This window comes from Meles meles, chromosome X (assembly GCF_922984935.1).
Source record: "Meles meles chromosome X, mMelMel3.1 paternal haplotype, whole genome shotgun sequence".
In the NCBI taxonomy this organism is placed as follows: domain Eukaryota; kingdom Metazoa; phylum Chordata; class Mammalia; order Carnivora; family Mustelidae; genus Meles; species Meles meles.
In genome coordinates, this window is record NC_060087.1 from 33,944,248 (window position 1) to 33,971,386 (window position 27,139).

General features: G+C 40.2%; 1 protein-coding gene across 3 annotated transcripts in view; it reads left to right on the top strand.

Moving 5' to 3' along the window:
* The window catches only part of SYTL5 (synaptotagmin like 5), a 239,461-nt gene that overhangs the window by 103,958 nt on the left and 108,364 nt on the right, over nucleotides 1-27,139 (top strand). For 2 of the 3 annotated variants that reach the window (XM_045996455.1, XM_045996453.1), the window contains exons 1-2: nucleotides 2,725-2,808; nucleotides 26,825-27,035. In XM_045996455.1, the coding sequence (XP_045852411.1) occupies nucleotides 26,917-27,035 (119 nt within the window). In that variant the 5' untranslated portion in view covers nucleotides 2,725-2,808; nucleotides 26,825-26,916. Of the gene's footprint in view, nucleotides 1-2,724; nucleotides 2,809-26,803; nucleotides 27,036-27,139 lie in introns of those variants that run through there. The other variant, XM_045996454.1, reaches the window with a different exon arrangement.

The following is a 27,139-nucleotide window of genomic DNA, read 5'->3' on the forward strand; positions in this document are numbered from 1 at the left end:
CCAAACTAAGACACTAGGTGAAGATAAAGGATACAGCAGCTAGCTAACTTATCCCATCTCCACTGAAGTTGTCCCCCACTACCTTCCTTTTCTGTGATTTATATGATTATGTTTTGAGATGGGTTAAAATTGTGCAAGACTTGTAAGACTGAACAGCAAATAGATTTTTCATAACACTTAAATTTGGTAAAATGAATCCCTTGGGAGACTTTCACTTCTCATGGAGTAATTGGTACCAGACTAGCCCTTCTGCCATAAATGATCATAAAACTGGACAAAATATAGGATCTCACTGTTTGGGGGGCATTGTGCAACAGTGCTGTAATTCCATAGAGAAAGGAAACCCACAGGGTAGCTCAACCATCCCTCTACTTCTCTGCTTGGGGAAAACATCCCACTGGCATGTTTTGCTCGATTTCAGACAGAACAACAGTGACGCTGCTGGGCTAAGAAGGCAGGAATTAGAGTTTAGTCCATTTGAAGAAGCTGGAATTTTCAAGACAAGGCATCATAGAAGAAAGAGCTATATAAAGGAAGGTCTTCAGAAGTCCATTTGGGGGATTTCTAAGAATTTCTGGCTCAGAACTGGGTGTAGGTTCATAGGGGTGGACTACCTAAGACTGACTAGAGGGTACAGATTTGAGAAAGGACAGAGATATTACCAGTTGACCCATGCTGGGGGATGTTGGAGTTCCAAGCCATAAGAGTGAAGAGACCTTGAAAATACCTCACTAATATTCAGGGCATCCAGCTGAGACACCAGAAACCTTAGTCGTTAAGACTATACCATAAATTAAAACCTATAATAGATTCACCTTTAAAAATCGCAAAACCCTACCCTTATAAGATATGGGGAGGAGATAGAATTTGGAGTCTTATACCTTAAAATTAGTTGGGTGGGGAAGACCTTAGGTTTTCTACATATCTACCTTAACAAAGCATAAAATCAAACCTCCTGAACTGCCTTCTAGAACAAAAATCAGTACTCTTCAGAGGAAGATAGCAAATCCCAGAAGCCCCATACATATCCACACTGTCCAGTGTATAGTAAAAATTATTCAACATGCAAAGAAATAGCAAAATATGGCCTATAGTCAAGAAAAAAAAAGCCAAGATGCCCAGTTGTTGGACTTTTTAGATGGTGATTTTAAAGGAATTATTCTGTGGTCAAAGAACTAAAGGAGAATATGTTCAAAGAATAAACAAACATAAACTTAATGAATGAACAGACAGGGAATTTCAGCAGGTAAATGAAAACTATAAAAAACCAAATAAAAGCTTTAGAACCTAACTGGGAATTGGAATGACTCACTTTTCCATAGCAGTTTCCTCCAAACTGCTTCCCAGTTTTTATACCCTGGACACAGCTATGTCAGCTTCTGCACATCTGCCTGCTGTTTGTCTCATTTGCCTATTAAAATGATTTTTAAATGCAAAAAAAAAAAAAACCTTTAGAACTAAAAATTATAATAACCAAAATAAAAACACACTACCTGGGCTCAACATCAGTGTGGAGGTGGCTGAAAAAAGAGTCAGTGAACTTGAAGACAGATTTATAGGAATTATCTGATCAGAAAAAAAGCAAAAACCAAAACCAAAAAAAAAAAAAAAAAGATATCTTTGAGACTTTTTTAAAATGATGTATTGGCTTCTCCTGCATGACTCTTTGAACATAAGAAGTAATGACTCTCTTGGTATGTAAAATTAGACCCATCTTCTGCTCAATTCCCTGGGACCCTGAAGGGCCACTAGTAACTAAAAAGAAGCCTGGTCTGAGCATATAAATGAATAATCATGTTGGGGAAATAATCTTCCAGAATTTTTCCTGGCTCCAACTTACGATGTAGTATAGTACAAGCATTAAGAAAATTTCACTCATTTTCCAGTGTTCAGCTGAGTAGTCACATCCTATCACAGTTATCTTTTAAAAATCATACCTACTGGGGGCGCCTGGGTGGCTCAGTGGGTTAAAACCTCTGCCTTCGGCTCAGGTCATGATCCCAGGGTCCTGGGATCGAGTCCCACATCGGGCTCTCTGCTCACTGCTCAGCAGGGAGCCTCCTTCCTCCTCTCTCTGCCTACTTGTGATCTCTGTCAGTCAAATAAATAAAATCTTTAAGAAAAATGAAAAAATAAAAATCATACCTACAAAAAATGAAAATAAAAATCATACATATATAGTGTGGTGTCACAGTTAGGCTCGCAAACTGTGGTGCTGGAGTGCCTGGATGTAACTTCTGGCTCTACCGTTTACTAATTGGGTAACTGTGGGCAAAATACCTAGTATGCCCATCTGTAATATGGGGATAGTAACAGTTCATACTTAATAAGTTTTGGAACTTCTGCGAAATAATAGACATAAAGCATTTGGAATTGCACCTGGGACTTAATGTGTAAGTGTAAGTTTTTCTCAGATCCTTTCTGAATAGAATATCAGAAGGAACAGAATATCGAAAGAACACATCCCCTTTAAAACATTAATTTAAAAAGTATCTCATTTCAAAAACCTTCCCAAATGTGCTTGAGAGGAAGAAACAGCTCTCACCCTTTCCCCTGCTGATCAACAGAGACATTCTTTTTCGAAAGTGGACATACTGCCTGCTTCTTGGACTAGCTGTCCGCCGCAGGTAAACACCACTCTGTGCTCCTGGGTGTGTTTGGTGTGTAAATAGATTGTGGGAACATGAGAGGCTGGTTTTTCAGGTTCCTGCTCCTAGCACAGCACGAGGGTCAAGTAGACCAGCGTTCTACCGTTGGTGTGTCTGAAAGAAAAGTGAGTTTACAAAATGGTCTAACCATCAGATTGAGGTAAGAATAACGTGTTTAGGGGTCTTCAGCGTGATATCTGCTTTCTTGGTTTTTGTATTTTTCCATGGTAGGGCTTTGGAATTTGCCAGGAAATTTATCAGGAAATGAATGACTCCTTCCACCATTTGATATGAGATCTTATAATGAGGGGAAAGAGAGATGGATATATACAGAAGGGACAGTTTGGCTGTTGGGCTGCTATGTGAGTTTGATGGGTTGAGGAAGAAAATCGAAGTATCTTCTCGTTATTAGCACATACTTTAATCTACAGATTGAAACACTGCACAAGATCCTACTGAAAAAAATGAGTGCCTCCACGAGCAAGTATATATCCTCCTGACATAAACAAATCAGGTTCACAGCAAAAGTGCCGTTATTTTGGCAAAAACCTCTCACACCTCTCTGTATGGCATAGCAGTCTTTTTGTTCTGAGTTTGTTTCATTTGTTAGAAAACTCACATGTTTTATTTAGCATTGTTGAATAACAGTTCTGCTCTTGATATGGGTAAAGATCCACTGTGGTTATAAATTGAGTAGAAAGATTGCCAAAGCTTGAAATCCCTGGAATAATTTCAGCATGAATGTGATGTTTTTAACACCACGAGGAGACGAGTGTATACCAACTGAATATGAACATACCCTAGAAAGAGCCATCACATTTTTTGAAAATTGCTCTTTAATATGGATTGTTTTAATTGACAATGTGATCTTCCTCATTTAAAGGAGAAATGCGTTTTGCAGCATAATGTATCAAACTCTGTTCTTGGAGAAAAAAGGAGTTATATATTTCCAGCATTCAGAATTGTGAGTAGCAAACATTACTTGTATATGATAATGTGTTTAAAAATATACCTTAAATCTTAGCCTCCTTAAGATGTCTTTTAAGCGCAGGAAGTCAGTGTTTAGGGTTTTGGGTTTGTTTTTGTTTTTGTTTTTTTGCTTTGTAATAAGTTGCTTATATGTTGTTTAGACAACAGCTTAAGCACAAGACTGTTATAATTTATACCCCACAACTTAAGTGCATGAAGACATTGGACTTGAGTGAAATCCTTAAACATCCCCGAGGGTGTGCATGCACACACACACACACACACACACACACACACACACACACACACGGAGAGCTAACACTGGGGAAATAGATAAGGGAGACTACAAGAAAATGTCTTTTTGTTGCCAAATCATATTGATTCCATGTGCTTATGATTTTCTGAAATTCTCTACCAACCTGAGTTTGGGAATTAACTTTATGTTGCCGTTCTGTTTATTCTTGTTTGATACCCTCTTCTAATAAGTTTAGGGGATAAAATGTTTCTCCCTCTTTGTGTCCTGGAGACCATTTTGTATATTCGCTGAAACTACTTTCTTCCACTCATTTAGTATGTTAAGGAAATGCAACTTTGTGTGCGAAATGAGCCGTTTGTTTTGCCTCACTGAGCTCCGTTACCCAATGGCGTGTGTTATGACTGTTCAGCCAACATGTGCAAAAATTTAGCTCATCATCTTCGATAGTTTCTATTTAGAATTTCTTCAAAACTCTGATTTTGTACATCCCATATTCTGCTCGTGTATGTGCTCTCACTCTCACGCATTCACCTCAATGCGTACTTTCCCACTTTGGGATGATTTCACAGGATTCTGTGACTTCTCTCCAACGTGGTGCCGTTCCCAGCTCTGTCTCTCCGCGGGTAGTGTCATTGTTTCCTCTGAAGTCTGCTCACCGTGCTTTCGCCACGTCTTCCATCCCGCCCAGCCCATAGACTCCTAATACTCCTGAGTACAGAGGTCATAAAAGATGCGGTCTTGTTCCTTCCATCACTTGTAGAGCTGGTGACTCGAGTGGCTACCTTAAGTTCTGGAAGATCCTCTAGAAGTCAGGCAGACATCTTAGAGGTACAAAATCTGTTAAATACACAGTGTTCTAGGATAAGAACTTTTCTTGATCCAGAGATTCTCTCCCCTTTCAGCAAAACACATCTCTAAGTGGTACTTGCTAACATCTGCCCCTTCTTGCCTTACTACCCATTTTCTCTCTTTTAAAACCCCAGGTTCTTTCAGTTTCCCTGTGATACGACATCTACTTTCATTACTTGATGGCTAGCGTACTTCCAAGGGTCACTTGGGGGTTGCTGTCAGGAGATCTAATGCCATTCTTTCATTCATTGATCCATTCGTTACATATTTGGTGACAGCTACATATCACACGCTGCTACAAAGTGAAGTTACAGTATGCGGCCCTCTGTGCCTTTAAGTGCCTCTAGTTTACTTAGGAAAGATGCTAATTTCCCCGAATAATTCATTTCAGTTATGGTAAGTGCTGTGAAGGATACTTTTCCAAATCTTCACTCTGTTTGACTACTTTGCTCATTGTGACATTCACGATCACTTCCTACCTCTTGAATTCTCCCTTTCTTCTTATCTGTGACTCTATGTTAGCTCTTCAACTAGTTTTTAACCACTTTCTCTTTTGGTCTCCTTCTCTTTCCTAGTTCTTCACTCCCCCAAAGGCTTATTATTTGGCCCATAATCTATTACTTCTTTTTCCTTGCCTGTGATGTCTCAGCAACCCATAGTTTTAAATACCATAGTTAAAAATACCATTTTCAATCATGGCTCTAAGATCTCCATTTCCAGGTTTTTCCATCTACTATGTGTGTTCCCACTTCTAGGTCCAGCTGTCGCCCAATATTTATCACAGTTGTAGCCAAACCCATTTTCTTTTATGTTCTCCTCTTTCATCCATGTTTTTGCTAATGGCGTCAATGTTCTCCTGGCTTCTCACGTTTGAAAACTTGGAGGCCACTTTTTGCTTCTGACTTTTCCTTTGCTTTCAATACCCAAACCATTACCAAGTCCTAGCATTCTTTTTATGACAGTATGTCTAGAATCTATCTTCTCCCCTGTGTCTTTTCTGTAATTTTTTTCTTTTATACTTTATTTTCTCATTCTCTCCTCCCTCAGTCACAGAACAGTCTAGAACTCAGGGTCTGAGTCAGACACCACTTCTACCAGAAAGTGAAACCTCACACATATCCTGTTTTCCCAAGCCCTGAGGACAGAATTATGAGTGTGATGGAAAGAACACAGACTTTTGTATAGCCAAAGATCCAGATTTAAGTTCTGATTTTAACATCGAGTGCCTCCTATATATTTTCTCTCTCTGTAAGCCTCCGTGTCCTCTTACTCATCTCACACAGCAGTCACAGGGAACAAATGGGATCATGGAGGTGAAATAATTTTAAACTGTGAAGCACTCTAAGTATTAAAGTAAGATTTGAAAATAGAAGACTGAGTTAGGGACACGGACTGAGGTTCTAGATCTTAAATACTGGGGAAGTATAGGGTAGGGGTTGAGAGCTTGGACTCTGCAGCCAGACTCCTTGAATTTGAATCCCAGCTCTATGACTTAACAGCTATGGGAAACTGGGAAATTAGTTACCTTCTCTGTTCCTGAGTTTCCTCTTCTGCAGAATGAGGGTACTAAGAATTTCTATCCAAAGGGTTGTTGTAGGATTGGAAGGGTTAATAGTTGTACCATACTTAAAACCAGTGCCTGGCACCTTGGAAGTGCTTGCTAAGTGTGAAAGTGGTGGTGAGGGCCCGTGTGGCAGCACGTGGGTGCAAGGTGGGAATGATTTATTAGAATGGAATCATCATATGGGGATCAGGCGACACATCGAGGTTGGAAACAGAGCCAGAGAGTACATACCTATACCTGACTGAATCTTTCATGACTCAGATAAAAAATGATCCTCACACCAGGGGCAGAAATGAACAAATGCACATTGAGGAGTCATGTATATTCTAAGCAAACATTTGAAGTTCAAGGATGGGGATAACGGTCTTTTAGACATTTTGGAGGGGCGTTAAGGAAAAAGGAATGGTCAGTAGTTTGCCCTTCAGAATCCTGTAATGTGTCTCTATTTTGTGGAATCAGAATATCAGTATCCAAGTGTCCAAATATTAAGAAAGCAGACTTAACTATTCCCTGTATTCTAGAAAATTCTTTCTATAACAAGCATAGGTGTATAACACTGCAGAGTGCAAGGGACCTTAGAAATTCTATTCCTCTCTATCGACAGGCTCATTGGCCAGAGTATGTAGTTTTACTAACAGTAGTAGTTCGCTTTGTATGAAAGTTTTTCTTTTCCATGTTAAGAAAAGACAGATAATATCTAGAACATTCCAAGAGTGGTTCTAAGTGCTTCAAAATATTTTAATCATTTAATCTTCCCAAGAACACCAGAAGCTAGATCTCATCATTAGTCCATTTGCTTAAGAATAAATTTAGGATCATCGAGGTTATGCATAACCGATGGATAACAGAGCCAGGTTTCAAACCCAAGGAGCCCAGAACCAGAGCCCATATTCTCCACCACTGAGTCCTATCATCTCAGCAGCTCTGTGCCCTGGCGTTTGGTTAAGGGCAGCAGGTTCTGGAGTCTTGGGCAACTGTTAAATGTTGCAGTTTGTTTTCCTTGACAACTGCTATTAAATGTTTGAGAGTTTTTCATAACATATAAAAATTACTAAAATAAGATTTTTAATTTTTTTGGAAGATTTTATTCATTTGAGAGAGAGACACGCAGGGAGAGGGAGCACAAGCAGGGGGGATGGCGGGCAGAGAGAGAAGCAGACTCCCTGCTAAGCTGGAAGCCGTAGGCGGGGCTCAATCCCAGGCTCCTGGGATCATGACCTGAGTCAAGGCTCCGAGCTTAACCAACTGAGCCACCCAGGCGCCTCTAAAATAAGATTTATACTGTTTTCCAGTATCTGTGTAAGAGGAGTCTGATTTCTCTCATCCATGAATCTGTATGTGAGCATCAGAGGTCTCGAATAGTGATCCCTCTTTTTCCTAGATAGCATATTGTACTGTAAATGGGCAGCCGCTTTGCATTGTACTTCATCGTGGCTTCTAGCCACAGGGACTTTTTCCTGAATGTGTGTTAGTTTCCATCTTTGCTTTTGCTGACATTTCAAAAGTTCAGGCTCAATGTTTCGAGTTGCCATTTGCTTTCTATTTCCTATTTTAACTACTACTTATTCATTTACGTGTTCTCTCACCATAGGGTTTTTCTATTTTTACTTAAAGCGGTATCAGCTACAAAAATAATCGAAGAGGTTTTTACTTCATTTTCTTCTCCACTGAATTAAAATATTGAAATCAGTCTTACCACCACTGAACCCCTTAATAACCATTTTCCTTTCCAAGTAGGCATAATACCATTCGTAACTCACGTTGGAGTTTCATTTAGCAGTTTCCGGTCCTTGTAACAGTTGACTTATCCAGGCTAATTTGATTTCATCTTTCTAATCAAATGCCAGGAAGCACTCTCTTCCTACATTAGGAACACGTCCAATTCATTTCGGGATTTGTGGCTCATGTAAATAGACTTCAGTGGCATTTTCACTTTGATGTTGTGCGGTCAGAAAATATTTCCTAAAGGGCATCAGGGCTTGGAGGGAAATTAAGAAGATGCATAACAAAGCAAGTGTAAGGGGGTACTTCATTTTAAAGCAAGTAAAATTTCCAAAGCAAAACAATATATTTTTTTTAACAAAATCATTGGACATTGAGAATGTATTCTAAGAACGGAAGTGGTAGATCTTACCAGAAAATATAGTTGAGATGAGGTGGCAGGTGTGTGTAGAGAAATCATACTTGGGATGTAGCCATCAAATAATGACGTTCCAGGATTCAAAAATAGACTTTGAATCTAAACATACTTTTATCTGGGTCATAAAAAGTTCAGCAACAGCCCACTTGGTAAACACAGACCAAGAGAGATCATAGCAAACATATTTATTTACTTCACCTATCAGACTATAGACAAATCCATTGATAAATCTTCCCAAGAGCTATATATAGACAGCAATAATGTTTAGTCTCCTGGCATGAAATCACATTAAAATCAATATATGATTAAAATTTTTGAAATTAATTTCATTTAAATCAATCGATATATCAAGGGTTTGTTTTCAAACAAGGCAGTAAGGACCTCATACAAAATAAGCATTTTCCCCCCAGTTTTCAGCATGTAATAGTATATCCAAAGATGTCTGTACTTGCGAACAAATGTATATAATTTACAAATTATATATACAAATTATATATTTATAAATTATACAAATTATATATACAATATATACAAAATATATTTTGACTAGAACTGGATTTATATTAAAACACATCTTGTGACAAAGAATCACTATCCTCTAATTGAGAGACTAGCTCAGGGAAAAAAACTACAAGGAAGTCTAGTCAGTAACTTGGAAAAAGGAAAGGCCGGAATGTTTTGTTTGCATTAGCCATGTTTAAGAAGGAAGAAGTCAGCTTACTTCAGACGACTCATAGCTGTCATCTAATTTCATTGGCTGTTACCAAGTTTGAACTCCAAACACAGGCAGGTCATTTCTAAATCAGTTATACACTACAAACCAAATAGCTATTGATTTTTATATCAAGTGAATTCCCGTTTGACTCTCTTATTGTTTCTGCGAGTAATAGTGATGTGTTTGGCTTTATACTTAGGCTGAATAGGATGTAACGAATATTCGCACCGCACAGGTTCCTGAACAATGAGGAGAAAATCCAGGGGTAATATATGGTTGGTTATATTGGGAAACTATTGACCCTGGCTCAGCAAACATAAAATGTAGGTCCAGGGCTGCCATGAAGAATCTTAGTAACTGCTCACATTTTCCATGCATTTACTATGCCCCAAGGACTATTCGAGTGCTTTCCATGTAACCAAGATGATGTCTTTGTTCAGTCATGTCTCCAAGATCCCAGAGCTAACAAATTTCAGAGTGTAGATTTGAACCAGAGTCCTTGCTGGCTGTGAGTTATCTTGGTCAAGTTAAGTCCTTCTCAAGGTGTCTCCCTGCGGTATTTTTTCCCTCCTCCTCTAATTTTGACCTTTCTTCCTGGGTCACAGGCTCACCCAATCTGCTGGCAGGTACAAAGCTGTTGCTGTGTTGTCCTTGTTCCCAGTGTCTCACCAGTTGGCCTCCTCTCTCTGACCTTTTGTCCAGGGTAGAGGGGCCTGTGTTCTCTGGGTCCTTAGGTCTACCGGCCCCTGTAAGACTTCCTGTTGTCTCAGCCATGCTAGGTGCCCCTGCCCCAGCTGAGCTCTTCCGGCCATTCTCACGGGAGCCGAGTAACACCAGGCACTTTCTAACCTATTTTCCTCTGCCCTCTCCACACCCTGACCCACTGCTGGAACTCTTATTTCCTTTCTCAGTCAGGGGAAGCTGCTCCAGTGTCGTATCCTACGTCTTTTCTGCATTGTCGTGCAATAAAACTTGACCTTCAGACCCCCAGGCTCTTTTTCTTGGTAGAGAGAACACCTAGCTTGAGGAACGTTGAAAGAAAACGAATTTTGAGATTTGAATTGAGAATAGTGTTTCCGAAACAATCTGTGGCAAAGAACCAGTTTCTTTGTTTTTCATTTTCCAAGCCACCTCAGACCTGTGCTTTTGTAAAAAGGCACAGTAGGAAGAGATGAATCCACAGATTACACACTCCTTTGTCTTGTCAGTGTCAAATTCCTATGACGGTCTGTAAATGCTCTCAGTTCTCTGCATATCTTGTCACAGACGGTAAGATTCTGCAGACCAGCACCAGTCCCTGAACCCACCTCTGCCCTGAGCCCCCCTTTCCCAGGGGCAAAGGGATCTGTATTTACGACAGTCCATCTTTCATTTTTCTGCTGTGCCTACATATCCATCTTTGTACAGTCTTTCAGTCCATACATATGTGCACCCTCAAAAGCCAGAGTGCTGGGATTGGTATAAGATTGAGCAAGCCAAAATTATGCGTGAGTATGATACATCTCTGAGTTACATATTTTATATATATAAAATATATATATTTTATATATATAACATTCTATATATAATTATATATTATTTTTATAATTTATTATATATAATATCTTTAAATACAAAATATAAAATTTATTATTTCCTTAAATGTGAAATATAAAAAATTTTAACATATATTAACAATTATATATGTAATTATATATACATATATATAAAACTCTACAGTACCATATAATGGTCATGAACACAGTCACTGGAGGAAAACTTCTTTAGTTTGAATCCTAACTCCACCACTTATGAGCTGTGTGGCTCTGGGCAAGTTTCTTAGTCTCCCTCTGCCTTGTCGTGCCTAGCTGTAATATGGTAATAATGAAAATAACTAATTCTAGCTGTTGACGTGAGGACTGAATGAGTTAACATATGTAAACCAGCCCCACAGGACAATGAGTGGCATGTGTGTGTAAGTGCTATGTGAGTGTTTGCTGTCATTTTTACCATGAGCCTTAAGGAAAAGGAGTTAAGGCAAGTATATACTAATGAAGCAGGAAATACAGAACCCAATATACAATAGAATACCTCATGGGTAATCGAACAGTTATGATTACTTATGACTTAGATAACGTAGCTTAGCTTCTTTAACATCGTAGGTAGGAAAGCTGGGATTTGAACTCAGAGCTTCCTGACTCCAAAACTTGGAGTTCTTGCAGTTGTCTCCTTGAGCTGTCCTTTGGAAACCCACAGAAAGTTTTAAAAATCTAATGCCTTGGGGCACCTCAGTGGCACAGTCGGATAAGCATCCAGCTCTTGGTTTTGGCTCAGGTCACGATTTCAGGGTCGTAAGATCGAGCCCATGTGGGGCTCCACACTCAGAGTCTGTGTGAGTTTCTCTCTCCCTCTGCCCACCGCGCCCATAAATAAATAAATCTTTAAAATAAAAATGCAGTGCCTCACCACCAAACTCAAATTCTTTAATTTGATTTTTAAAAGTTTTAGTAAGATATAATGCACGTACCTTAAAATCTACCTTTTTTGAGTATGCAATTCAATGTTTTATTCCTATATTCAAATGTTGGACACCATCCCCCAAATCTAATTTTAGAACATATTCACCCTGAGGTGGGCCTGATAGCAGAGTTCCTGAGGTCTTAACTTCAGGGCTACAGACCCTATGCGAGTAATCGACTTTGAATGGTTCGTGAACCTTTTCTAGGATCCATAGCTTTCCTTACCTTTCCAAAACTAATAGAGATGGAGCACAGGTAGTGCTTTAGAAACTTTAGACTGGTGGGTTCTCAAACTTTAGGGTGCTTGCAAATCACTGGGGGAGCTTATTAAAATTCAGGTTCAAATTTAGTAGGTCTGGGACACAGTCAGACCTACTATGATTTTGATTATAGGAATACCAACATTAGATAAGTGAAATGTTATCTGCCTTGCAATCCCATTCCTCTCATTAGTGGATCTGTGTTACCAACCAACCAATCAATAAACAAAAACCCACAACCACCCCCCACACACAAATGCAATCATTTTTTATTATTTTTTAAATTTTGTCAATAAAACATTTGTGGGCACTTGTTTTCTCTCTTGTTCTGTAAGTATGTACAAAATAATCATGATTTTGCATCTTGGACCGAAAAGCCTAACATATTCACTGGCTGGCCCTTAATAGAAAAATTGTGCCAACCCCTAGGGTAGATCATGGTATAAGACCACCTTAGAGGAGCATACATGCTGTTCATCTTACTCTCCAGAGCTCTTTGAGGCATTTGGCAGACACGGCATTACTAATCAGACTGAAAAAATACTAAGTATGAGAGGCAGCAAGTTGGCTGTATTTATGGATAATTCCTCCTCTAGAAGAGAGGTCTGGGCAGGTGAGTCAGTTGCTGGTTTAGTTTAAAAATAGAGCTTCCTGGGGGTTGCAAGCGACTCGCCTGAGTGGAAGGAATAGCTTTCACAAATGACCTAGTGTCTTCTCAGCTAGGTCATGTCATCTAGACTTGGGAAGCAAGATTCCCTAGAAGTAATTTGCCGTCCTCAAGAGAGCTTGGTTAATTGGGGTTGGATGCTAGTTAGCTCAGTTTATGGGTAGAATATTGCATCTTCTTTTTTTTTTTTTAAGATTTTATTTATTTGACAGAGAGAGAGACCACAAGTAGGCAGAGAGGCAGGCAAAGACAGAGAGAGAGGGAAGCAGGCTCCCTGCTGAGCAGAGAGCCTGATGTGGGACTCGATCCCAGGACCCTGAGATCATGACCTGAGCCGAAGACAGCGGCTTAATCCACTGAGCCACCCAGGCACCCCTTGCATCTTCTTTTTTTTTTTTTTTTTTTTTTTTTAAGATTTTATTTATATATTTGACAGATAGAGATTTCAAGCAGGCAGAGAGGCAGGCAGAGAGAGAGAGGAGGAAGCAGGCTCCCCACAGAGCAGAGAGCCCGATGCGGGGCTCGATCCCAGGACCCCGAGATCATGACCTGAGCCGAAGACAGCGGCTTAATCCACTGAGCCACCCAGGTGCCCCACCCCTTGCATCTTCTTATATCAGTCTTCAAGCTCCTTAAGACTTCAGAGTGTTTGTTCATGGTTCTGAACTTGCAAGAGCTGTCTGACCATATATTTTACCTGTAGGAAGATGTTTCTGCTTAGCTCACTTTGACTCCTGTGAAAAGGATCTACTGGAACATGCTTGAATCTTCAGACATCTCCAGGCTTCAAGTGGTTTTCTGCACTATGATCTCTATTGTAGAACTTCCTTTCGGATGTCCGCCTTGAAGTCTTCTTTCCTTTGGTCTTGATCAGTAACTTCAAATCTCCTAACCAATGGCTCATTTCAAGTTAGGCTGGCTATCTATCTATCTATCTATCTATCATGCAAGAGGTTGTCTATTCTCAACACCCATCCCAAATAATCTTTGTTACCACAAGGTCCATAATTACTGGTCAGATTTTAGCATGTTCCAGAGGGATGAGTATGACAAAGCATGACCTTGAAGGAATTGGATTATACACTAAAATAATTGCAAGACTTTCTAATTTATATATTATTAGAAACTAGGATATTAGGGCAAGGAATATTTGATATAACACTGGGTTGGGCTAAATTTATTGAGATGATACATTTTCCAAAGATTCTGGGTTTAGTGTGGTATTTCAAGTAGCTGGAGGTGTTTGTAACAGTTTACTCGATTGGTTGATTAAAAACTGAATGGTGGCCTACACAGACTCTAAGTGACATATTTGACTCCAATTCATTAGCCTCAACTGCATCCCCCACCGTGTTGATAATCCCTTCTCAGTTTTCCATCAGCTCATTTGTTCCTTTGTCCCTTCTTTAATCATTGTTCCTTATGCTCCTATCCCTGGCCCTCTTACGTTCTCCCTTGCATAACTCTTGCCACCATATAGGCACCAGGGATTCCCAGTTAAATACTTCTAGTGTAGACCTCTCTGATAAACTCCAGTTCCATATTTCCAGATGCCTTTCTGGACAGATCTTTGTTGATGTTTGCCTTATAAGCACTTGGACCTCAACAGGTACAGATTTCCATTTTTTTCTCTCAACCTTTTTGGTCTTGTATTCTCAATCTCTGGCAACGGTATCACCTTCAGCATTCCTAGGCGTTACTCCAGTCCTATTGAATCAGACTCTCTGGAGATGGACCCTCAGGAATCCGTTTTTGAATGAATCCTGTGGGTGATTCTTACATACACTAAAACTTAAGACCCATTACAGTTCCCCATGGCAGAAACCTCGGAGTCACACTCTCTCTTCTGTTCACCACCTGCATCTAGTTGGTGGCTGGATCTTATTGGGATCATCTCCAGATATCTGAAAAATGACCCTTAGGTCCTTTCTCACTACCACAATTTAGTTCCTGATTTCTCCCTCGCACCCCCTGCAGGAGCCTCCACATTGTCCACGGAGCTTCTGCCCTCTTTTTCGTATGATCACTGAGAGCTGATGTCTTTCAAAACCCAGATCTCAGCTAGAAAGCTGACTCTGCTATTTCTTGTCTTAAAAGCATCTGACAGCTTGATGGCATGGGAGCGGTTTTCAGACTTGTTAAGGTCATGGAACTCTTTCTTCAAATAAAATTGGGCCAGGAAATCCAGCTTATAGACCAGATAAAAGCAGAGCTCCTCTGTTTGAAGCAGGGGTCGGCGCCACAGCCTTGGCCACTCAACTTGCCTTGCTGTGTTTCCTAAGAAACCATTCCCAGAGACACAGTTTGCAAAACACTCCATGAAGACCAGATGCTTTATTTGGATACCGTGTTCCTCCCTTGCTGGCATCCTCCTTCCTCTCACCTCTCCACCATTAACTCAGCCCCCAGCCCGCGGATTATTCACTATTCCCTAGACTAGTCCTGTGTTCTTCTGACTTGTCCTATTTACTGTCTTCACATCCTCAAATGGCCACTCTCCTCTCCCTAATTGTTCTTTGCTTTGTGTTCTCAAAGCCAACTTGGCATTTATAAAACTATTCTTTTTGTGTTTATGTCTGTCTCCATTAGAAAAGAAACAAGCTCCTTGGGACAGAGCCCATGCTTTTTTCATCTGTGTATCTGCTAGTTCCAGCTCTGACACATGGCTTTATTCATGTTCATTACATGACCATTTAAATAGTCTATAACCCATTCTGTCCATCCTTTTTTTGTTTTGTTTTGTTTTCCGTACAGAACATACTTTAATGAATTAAACATAACTTTAAAAAATTGATTTACTGGGCGCCTGGGTGGCTCGGTGGTTTAGGCCGCTGCCTTCGGCTCGGGTCATGATCTCAGGGTCCTGGGATCGAGTCCCGCATCAGGCTCTCTGCTCGGCGGGGAGCCTGCTTCCCTCTCACTCTCTCTGCCTGCCTCTCTGCCTACTTGTGATCTCTCTCTGTCAAATAAACAAATAAAATCTTTTAAAAAATGGATTTACTAACCTCAATTGATTTATTAACCTATATGACTCTACTAGTGAAATATTTTCCTGTTCAATAGCCAAGCATAGTAATCCATGGATATATGCATTGTATATCATGGTGTATGAAGCTGAGCTAATATTGGTAGAATACATTTTTGACAGTGATGACATTTGCTGCATTTTTCAGCTATGTTGGTCGAATATGTGTTCATTGTCAAAACGTGGAACTAAAGACAATTATAAAGAAGAAATTAAAATACAGCCATAATGTAACTCCCCAGAGATAGACATAATAGTTTGACTTATTTCCTTCCATTCTTTCTTCTGTAATATTTAGGTGTGTATGTATTTCCTTTAAAACTGAAACCATACTGTCTAAGTAGTTTTATATCCTGATTTTTTCATTTCATATTATGAGCCTTCCAGCATGTCATCATATACGAGAATCTTAATATTGTTAAAAATCTTATTAATAAAAACTGTGGACTTTCTTTTTTTATATATTTTATTTATTTATTTAACAGAGATTACAAGTAGGCAGAGAGGCAGGCAGAGAGAGAGGAGGAAGCCGGCTCCCCGCCGAGTAGAGAGCCTGATGTGGGATTCGATCCCAGGACCCTGGGATCACGACCTAAGCCGAAGGTAGAGGCTTTAACCCACTGAGCCACCCAGGCGCCCCAAAACTGTGGACTTTCTAAGCAATTTCCAAGAAGTTTACAAATTCTTAGTGGAAAGTCTGGGAAGCTAGAGAGAGACCTGTGGGTATTTTGTAACTCAAAAGGAATGGAGTAACATTTTGACTGATCTCTCTTGATGACATATTGAAGTTAAGCAGAATGAATGGACGGGTCTCAAATGTTTTGAGCAACTGTTAGGTGTCAGATATTGTGCTTTAAGGACATTTCACATTTTATATACATTTTAATACATTTATATACAGTTTATATACCTTAGATACATTAATTCATTTGAGTATTCACAACAAACCAAGGAAGTGGACATTAACATTCCGTTTGACCAATGAATCAACTGAAATGCGGAAGCTTCAAGTAACCTGTCCAAGTTATTCCCTCTGGGGAGCAGAATTTTTATTCCATTCGTTTCTGAAGCTTTACACTTTCTCCAACCCCGACTCTGAGGGTGCACTGAGCCTGCATTTGATTCCAAGGGCTTCATATTAGCCGTGCTTAACTGTGGCGTATAAACTTTTGGGTAACCGTAGTTTATGAACCCCTGAAATCTCCTTGTTAAAACATATGTATGCTTTTTTAAGGTAGAGAGTCTGTCGTCCTTACTGGCTGTCTAAGGTATCCTTCAGAAAGCTTTATGAATCTCTACTGCAAATAACGGAGCAGCCACAAGTCTTGTAGAAACCCTTCGAGGAGACTTTCGTTTTACTTGCCAGGCTCTGCATTGAGAACATTATCTTTGCTTGCTCTGTTACTCTTTTATGTGTCCCTGGAACCCATGGCATCTGTTTTCTCTGGATACCCGCCAGTACCCTCATTACTGTTTGTTTATAAAAAAGTCTCAAATAATTTCCACGTCTGCCAACTGTGCTGCCATGTCACTGATTCATGTGTCTGCGTGTGTAAAATAATAATAACTCTTGCCTGCTTATCTCAACTGCTGAGCATTTCAAACGCCTTTTGCTTCTCTTTGCATAGCTAAAAGTGCCTCTATTTGTACTGATCCAGTACGGTAAATAGGCAGTCATGGTGCACAAGCAATTTTTTCATTCCTATCGAAGAGCTCAAAGAATGCACGACCCTTGATCTGCAAACCTCCCGGTAAACACAGTCTTATACATCTTATATATTAGGAAGTGACCTATGCTACATTTGAGAGGGTTACAAATTCTTCCTTACCCCCATTCCATTGGAATCAAATTCACCTCCTTTCATTCCATTTAAAGATTCCTTTAATCTGGAATGACTTTAGCAATTTGTTTGACCAATAAAACATGGTGGAAGTAATGTTCTGGTTCTTCCAAGGGCAAGCCTTAAGATGTCTTGCAGCTTCTGCTTGGACCTTTAGAATGCTTGGTCTAGGGGGGCGGAAGTCAGCTGCCATGGAAAAATTCTGCCTACGCTGAGACTTCCATGAAGGAGGAATCACATATAGGTGTTGTGGTCAACATCTCCGCCTGTGCTCCCAGCCAGCAGCTGGCATCAAGTGCCAGACGTGGGAGTGTGTTATCCTTACCATCCCACCTAGGCCACCCTTCAGATGACTTCAGCCCCAGCTGCCACCTGACAGCAGTCTCATAAGAAACCCCAAAATGAGCGCCTTCCAGTTAAGCCCAGTCAACCGATGAAACTATAAAAGATAGTGATAATTTCTGTTTTAAGTCACTGAATGTTGGGGTGGTTTGTTACTGAGCAACAGATAGCCGAAACATGAAGGAATGAGTGCTCTTACTGTATGCAGAGATAATAAGCTCCACTTACATAGAAGGTTTCCAAGGAAAATTCCAAACATTGCTTTTCCTCTTATATTTTGTATGATGGATCTTTCCCTTGTCCTTATGTCCTCCCTGACAATGTTTTTTTTTTTAATTAAGTGAAACAATTTTCTGTTCATTTTGCATGCATCTGTTCTAAAGATGGAAATTTTTTATGATGTTCTGTAACAGAATTATTGGCAGAGGGTTAACTGTCTGATTAAATAGAACCTACCACAGTTTAAGAAGATGGCATCCGTGGTCAAGAGGCCACCATTATGTCATGTACAGTGATTTCAGTGGTAAATTCCACTCGAAACCCACTAACAGTGCAGTGGTTCCCACTGAACTGGAACCTTGTCCACTTTCTCCATCTGAAGCATCTGCCCTGAGTTTGGTTTCTTTTTCCCCTTCCATTTTGACATAGAGCATCACCTTAGGCTGATTCAATGTTCTCTCCTGAGATGAGATTTTTATTTCAGGCATTGATTCTTCAATATTTAAGTCTTTATCTCATTCATTAGAAGTCCAAAATGGGTCTTAAGTCTAAAATCATGGTGTTGGCAGGACTTCCTTCTGGAGGCTCCAGGGAAGAATCCATTTCCTTGCCTTTTCCAGCTTCTAGGGGCTGCCTGCTTTTCTTGGCTCATAGTCCCTTCTTTCATCTTCGAAGACCATCACTCCAGCCTCTGCTGCTATCATCACACCTCTTTTCCTGACTTTAGCTCTACTACCTCCTCCTCCTAAGGAACCTTGGGATTACATTGGGCCCATCTAGATGATCCAGGATAATCTTCCCTTTCCAAGATCCTTAACCCAGTCACTTCTGAAAAGGTTCTGATGACTAGTACATGAGCCTCTTTGGGGTTATTATTCAGCATATCACAGATACCCCAGTTAGACTAGGAGTCAGTCATTTAGGCAGATGCGTGTGGATACTTAGGAGTGAGCAGGTGAAGAGAGGAGAGGGTGTTCCAGTCCGAGTCTCGTAGGTAGGAAGATCTGGAGGTGAAGAAACCATGGCCCCTTTAGAAGAATGAAGTGTTGAATGTGGTTAAACGGTAGATGCATGAGAGAGGGGTAAACTAGAGTCAGATCGTAAAGGATTTTTAAAACCATATTAAACAATTTCAATTTTAAGGAACAAAGGGGAAACATTGAAAGATCCTAAGCTTGGGAGTAACAGTGATCCAATTTGTGTTTTGGAGGAAATCTGATGCAGGAGAACAAGAAGGAAGCAGGAAATTGACACAGAAGAGCCCAAGTGGTATCACCTAATTCACAATGTCTGAAACCCAAATTCATTATTGCCTATCAAAACCAGCACAGCTACCCAACTTCCCTAGCACTGGCAATGCCACCTGTATTCTTTTAAGGTCAAGTTCTTAAAATTATTTTTGGCTTCTCTCTCTTCCTTCTAACCACACTCAGCCACCAAACCTTATTATTTCTTGAAATTTTTTAAAATATAAAGAATATATGATTACATGAATGTGTCTAAAATAATAAACAATATGAGGGGGCGTGCTGGGTGGCTCAGTTAAGCATCTGACTTCAGCTCAAGTCATGATCTCAGGGTCCTGGGATCAAGCCCTGCGTTGGGCTCCATGCTTAACAGGAAGTTTGCTTGTCCCTCTGTTACTCCCCCAACTTGTTCGCACCTGTGCTGTCTCTCAAATAAAATGTTATACCCAACTTTTGTAGCAACATGGACGGGACTGGAAGAGATTATGCTGAGCAAAATAAGTCAAGCAGAGAGAGTCAAGTATCATATGGTCTCACTTATTTGTGGAGCATAACAAAGAGCATGGAGGACATGGGGAGATGGAGAGGAGAAGGGAGTTGTGGGAAACTGGAAGGGGAGATGAACCATGAGAGACTATGGACTCTGAAAAACAACCTGAGCGTTTTGAAGGGGCGGGGGGTGGGAGGTTGGGGAACCAGGTGGTGGGTAATAGGGCACGTATTGCATGGAGCACTGGGTGTGGTGCAAAAACAATGAATACTGTTACGCTGAAAATAAATAAATATAAAAAAATTTTAAAAATGTTAACGAAAGAGAGAAAGAAAAGAAAATAACAAACAATATGGAAATAAATTTCGTTTCTTCTGTAACCCCCTAAGCTTTCATTGTTACAGGCAACATGATTAAAAGATCAGTATGTATTATTCTATGCCTTTTCCTTTGCATTTGTGCAGATTATAAATATCCATATATTGATGGCATTGTGTTAGGCACATACACATTTGAAAGCATAACTATATCCCTTTTTTCAACTAGCAATGTAGTTTAGATATCCCCATGTTGGTACATATTTTTAAATACCTCACTTTAATATAGAACCATGGTATTGCTGTAACATGAGGCAATTTCAAAATTTTCACTGGATATCATGCTACCATGAATATCAATACATAATCTTCTCATATACACACAGGTATTTTTCTATCAGGTGGATTCTTAAAAGTTGTCAGAAATGTACATCTTGGGGGCGCCTGGGTGGCTCAGTGGTTAAGCCTCTGCCTTCAGCTTGGGTCATGGTCTTAGGGTCCTGGGATCGAGCCCCACTTCGGGCTCTCTGCTCGGCAGGGAGCCTGCTTCCCCCTCTCTCTCTGCCTGCCTCTCTGCCTACTTGTGATCTCTCTCTCTGTGCCAAATAAATAAATAAATTCTTAAAAAAAATGCACATCTTAATTTTTAAAACTTCACTGAGGTATGATTAATGCACAAAGAGCTGTACATATTTAATGCATACAACTTAAAGAATTTGGAGATAAGCATACAGGTATGCAATTACCACCACAATCAATGCCATAAGCATATTCATCACTTCTGAATGTTTCCTCCCATCCTATGTATGTACATACACACATATGGATGGACGGATGGATGGGTGGATGGTTAGTTGGTTGGTAAGGGCACTTAGAAATTTTTTAAGTATATAACACAGTGTTCTTAACTAGAAGCACGATGCTGTACAGTCGAACTCTGGGAATTACTCATCTAGCATAACTGAAACCTGGTACCCTTTGACCAATTTTCAAAGATTCAACTCATCCTCTAAAAAGGGTGATGAAAATTCTAAAGGCTCTGAGATTTTGCCTTCCTTTCAGGCTAATGAGTGTGGGCCTGACATGGCTTTACAGATGATCGTACAAGACCTGCTACTCTCGGGTCAGATGCAATGGACTTTTATTCAGAACACAGGAAGTCTCAGGGGGTTTCATGTTGGCATTGCTTGCTCTTGTCCTCGAGTGCTCGGGTGAAAATAGTCCACGTAGTGCACTTGTGTAATAACTGAGGAACCCTGAACTTAGGGAACCTCAATTTTTTTTTTTTTTTTTTTTTTATATAATGAGCTGCCAGGAAATCTGCCTTCGGCCCTGGAGAGAGACTTGCTTTGTTCAACAAATCATAAGCAAATCTGTTCCTTAACCCACACACAGACACAGCGTCTTCCAAGGCTGGTCACTAAACAAAGGTCCTTGGAAGGATTGTCCAGAACAGAAGGCCAGCTAGTGGCTCTGCTCACAAGACATGGTGGATATGGAGAAGACCCACAGAAAATGATCTCACCTAGGGATTGAACTTATTTCTCCTTCTGCCAGTGGGACATAAGCTTACCTATTTCTACACACCCTCACTAAACACTGGATAGTACAGATTTTTGTATTTTACATTTTTATAATTGAATGGGAAAGCTAAAATGTTTTCTCCTTGCAGTTTGCCTTTATATAACTAGTGAGCTAAGTGAGCATCTTTACATGTTTGTGTGATTTACTTGTGAATTGCTGATACTGTAGGATGCCTGTTATTTGCCCCTTATTTTATTATTTTCTTGTATTTATCTTAATTATATTTTCTAGATATTAATATTTTTCCTGGTTTATATTAAGGCATCACTTGGTTCTTTCATGTGTGGTGGTTTCCTTCATATAGTTATTTTAAATTTGTATGTGATCCATCCTGTGATGCTTTGGGGGGACATTATAGAATTTTATAGTCTTAGTAGTTAAAAAGCATTTAGGTGAGCTACCAAATGAGATTTAGGAAATCTTCTGATTTTTCTTTTGAATTTTTCTCTCTTCAATTTATTTAGATTTTTTCCTAATGATTTTTTAAAAGATTTTGTTTATTTATTTATTTATTTGAGAGAGAGACAGAGAGAGAGAGCAGGGGAAGGGACAGAGGTGGGAGGGAAAGGAAGAGGGAATGAATCCCAAGCAGACTTGTTGCTGATTGCAGGGCCCAATGTGGGGCTTCATCTCACAACCCTCATGACCTGAGCTGAAATCAAGAGTCAGATTCTTAACTGACTGAGCCAGCCAGGTGCCCCACCTAACCAGTTGTTTTTTTTTTAAACATAGTTGTAGTCCTGTAAAAGAAGTAGGAAGATGTTTTCTATTTAGAAATAACAAAGTAGGGGCGCCTAGGTGTCTCAGTGGGTTAAGCTTCTGCCTTCGACTCAGGTCATGATCTCAGGGTCCTGGGATCAAACCCCACATCGGGCTCTCTGCTCCGCAGGGTGACTGCTTCCTTCTCTCTCTCTGCCTGCCTCTCTGCCTACTTGTGATCTCTCTCTCTGTCAAATAAATAAATAAAATCTTTAAAAAAAAAGCAATACCAAAATACAAGATGCCAAGATAAGTACTGAATAATGTTAGATATCTTTTTTCCAAACGCAGTGTTCCATGAAACTTCACAGTTAACAGTAGAACATCGGACACCCTGAGAAGTTCCATAGGAGAAAAAAATATTTAATTTGATTTAACTGGACATATATGAAATTTTGTTGGATTAAAAAACTTTTTAAAAATTCTATAAAATATCGCACGACATCTTGTGAGAGGTCCCTGAAGCCAAACTGTGCTGAGTTACTTACTACTCAGGCATGTGAATTAACTTCTCTAGGCCTCAGCTTTCTCATCTATAAAATGGGAGTATTAGAACTTATTTAGGGAGGGAGTTCTAAGGATTAGTTGAGTTATTTAAGTGTTAGTCATTACTGTGAAACATTCCACTCTTGGAGCATTGCTATAAAGCTGCTAATATTGATAATTGGCCTCCTGATTAATGTTCAGAGAATCAATACCATTGTGAAATTAAAAAAAAAAAAATTCAGGAGTGCCCGGGTGGCTCAGTGGGTTAAGCATCTTCCTTCGGCTCAGGTCATCATCCCAGGGTCCTGGGATGGAGCCCCGCATCGGGCTCCTGGCTCAGCCGTGAGTCTGCTTCCCTCTCTGACACCCCCCTGCCCCGCTCATGTTCTCTCACTCGCTTGCTCACTTTCTGTCTCAAATAAATAATAAAATCTTTAAAAAAATAATTCAACTACCGCACTGCCATTGAATGTGCCACACGGTTGTCCATGTAGGAAGAAATTGCGCTACTGAAAATAAATCTGTGTGATTCCATACCACCGGCCCTTGAGTCTTTCGTCGTGAAAAGAACTATTTATTTCACTCCCCACAGCATCTTTATCTTTGTGGTCGGTCTCAGTCTTTGACAGACACGTGGATTCTTGCCAGCTCATGCATTTGAAAGGCACTCCCAGGTGCGTTTTGCATGTGCCGTTTCACGTGTATCCTGAGCATCTCTAAGTGTGCCGGAAATCTCCCACACTGTTGTGTTGTCACACAGTGACAAACAAGAAGCTGATTTTATTTTTATTAATTTCATCCGAAGAGCCCTTCCAGAAATAGTTCACTTTTAGAGCTGCATTTTAAGTACTCCTTAATAGGCTGTGTTCAACTTTTTCCTTTGACTAAAATATCAATCTGTATTATATTTCAATGTGTGTTGCTCAAAACATGCTTTTAAAAAAATGATGCCTTTCGGTGATGCTGTGAGAATTTTTTGAAGATTTTGTTTTTGAGAGAGAGAGTGGGGGGAGGGGGAGGGGTCAAGGGAGATGGAGAGGATCTCAAGCAGACTCTGCACTGAGCACAGAGCCCAATTCAGGGCCTGATCCCACGACCCTGAGATCATGACCTGTGCCAAAATCGGGAGTCAGATGCTTAATGACCGAGCACACAGGCACCCCGAGAATTTTTTGTTGTTGTGTCTTTTCTCATGCTCAGTAGTTAATGATCTGTCCAAAGCTGCCTTTGTTGAAAGGCAGAAGAATGACTTAGAAACTTTTTTGTCATCTTTTTAAATAGTTTAGCTCAGTTTCGCAAGGCTGCCAGAGAGGGGAAAATTCACATCTGAAATGTTCAAGGAAAGATATCTGTTTAAGTGAATGTATTGAAAAATAACTAAAAATGGATTTCTTCTGATCGGGCTAACGTTTTACCAGGCATGTTTAACTATAATAATAATAATAATAATAATAATAATAATAATCCAGTATTAAAAGGCACTGGTGATTGTTTCACTCTTTTTTCTTACCTGATGAAAGTGTGTAGGGGGCAAAGGATTCTCCAGAAGGATATTTGAACTAGCCGAAAAGAGGCATTAAACAATTATAGAGACTTAGGTGAATTCATCCCAGTCCAGATCCCTCATTTTCTAGATAAAGTTTTAGCTCCTTCTAATCTCCTTGGCCACTCGTATATAAATCCATTCTGTTCAGTCTTGGTACAGATGAGCAAAAATCTATTAGGGCTAATTTTGTTAATGAAACTCTCCCAGGGCCATTTCCTTTCCTTTATATCCTTGTATGATTTTCCGTCTTCTCTGTCACTTTCAGAGGCTACCTTGCGGTGTTACTGCCCTCCCTCCTTTTATTCTCCAACGATTTGCATTTACAATCCATGGCAAGGATAGCCATAAGCTTCAATTCAAACATTTGGTGGCTCCTATCCCCTTGAATACCTTCTAATTATAATTCTACAGAATATTCACCCAGGGCATTCAAAATCTGATATTTCAAATATAAAATACATTCTAGGAGTGCCTGGGTGGCTCAGTGGGTTAAAGCCTCTGCCTTCCGCTCAGGTCATGATCTCAGGGTCCTGGTATTGAGCCCCACATCGGGCTCTCTGCTCAGCAGGGAGCCTGCTCCCCCTCACCGCCCCCCCCCCCACCTGTCTCTCTACTTGTGATGTCTGTCTGTCAAATAAATAAATAAAATCTTTTAAAAAATACATTCTAAGTAAACGTGTCTGTAATGGTAGCATTTTCATCCATGAGTTACCAAGTGGCTTTTCCATTTTACTGAGACCAGATGAACAATGAAAGGGGTGGGAAAACCAGTTGTGTTCTTCATCTGAGGAGACCACAGTTGCTGATGATGTGAAAACCAAACCATTAACCTTTCTGAAGACCCCCTTTGCTCTAACCTTTTTGCTTCCTATTCACGTCAACTTGGAACCCTCTGATCTCTGCTGCTTCTAGGATTTTGAAGATGGAGGAAAGGGCTGGAGTCCATCTGGAAAGTCTGACCAGGGCAGTTTTCTCAGAGGGGGCTAGCTCTTGAACTATCAGAAGAATTTCAGTTCTGAGTTATTTCAGCCGAGTTATGGTTTGGTGTACAACGTATAGAACAAACACCTAGGGACTTTGGAAAGTTAGGCTTTGGACAAGACCCTGTCCTTTCTGATCTCCTGAGATTTTGATGTCAGCCTAGCCTTGTGGTGACTGGGAGGCCCCAAAGCAGCCTTTGGGTATCTAGTTATGCTTGGAAACCTGGCTATAATCAAGCAAACCAAGTGTAACTTGCACATAGACTCTAATTCATAGACCTGGGAGGGCGACTGAGAGACACTGTCAGGGGAGGAGGCCATAGGCCTAGAATCTTCATTATGGGGATGTACAGAGAGACTGTACCTACCAAGCTAGTGAAAGAACATGCTCAAGAGTTAGGGTGAGGGACAAGGCCCGGTGAGCTTCTGGTAAGGGGAAGTTTTGGAACAGCTATTTTGTGGTATGTAATAGATACCTTGAATAATTCACATATATGTACATCATGAGATATAGTCATCCTGACAGTAAAACATTATCCAATGTGGTTTTAAGTTCCTGTGTTCTCTTTGATTGTACCTTCGAATTCCCCTTGAAATTCCTTGTATCGATACTACAAATGTATATATTCCTAAATTAGACATAATGTTGTTACAGTTTTTTCTTTCACATATATGCTGTCATTCTGCATGAAGTCTTCTGTAACTTGATTTTTTTCCCATTCATTGTTATGGTTGTAGGAAACATTCCAGTGGATACATGCAGCACTGATTTATATTTGTTTTGCCAGCAGTGCTTTTCATGCGGTCGTCCCAGCTGTGGGGGGGTGGGGGGGAGGGAAGCAATAGGGGGAAGGTAGTTAAGGAACAGTCCAGACTGTGCACTTGGTGTCCCACGGTAGTGACTCAGTTCACCCATGGGTCAGCTGTAAGGGTGGTAGCAGGACCTAGCTAGTAAAGGAAAGTAATTATAAGGGAGAGAAGCTGAATTTGCACAGAGAACCTGGAATCAACTAAATATAAATAATATTTCATGGTAATAAGCCATGCAATCCAATAAAAATAATTTATTAAATAAATTGCTTAATATTTGCCTGCTTATGATTAACATTTTTTTGAGTTAAGTATATCACTATTTCAAACAGTACACACTGTGTGCGCTCTTCAGGAAATGGCCTAATTAATTTTCCTACCTAGTTTTTCTCTCCTTTGCTTTCTCTGTCTTCCCTGGGTTTTTTGGATTCTGCCCCAGCAGATACGATTCCTGCTCTGTGCCATTCTGAGGGATTGGCTTTCGTCACCATCGGTGAAACTTAGCTACCCCCCAACCGGACACCACAGCAAAGGCTTTGGTGATCTTTCTCGGTTAGAACAATAAAGACTTTTCTTGGAATGTAATCCCAGTGGTGTCTCTTTTCTGTGTAGCCCAGAAGAATACCTGATTACCATCCAGAACTGTGGATATCAATTTTCTTGGAAGATCAACCACCGCTATTCAGAGCTGCTGTTGGAATACCATGTCTAAGAACTCGGAGTTTATCAACCTGTCATTTCTGTTAGATCATGAGAAGGAAATGATCCTGGGAGTCTTAAAGAGAGATGAGTACTTGAAAAAAGTGGAGGACAAGAGAATAAGGTAATTTTTAAAAATTTTTTTTCTGCTTTTCTTGACTACTGTCTCTTTGAAGCAGGTTAGATCAGAAATTGGGCAACTGTGACCATGCTGGAGACAATGTCAGT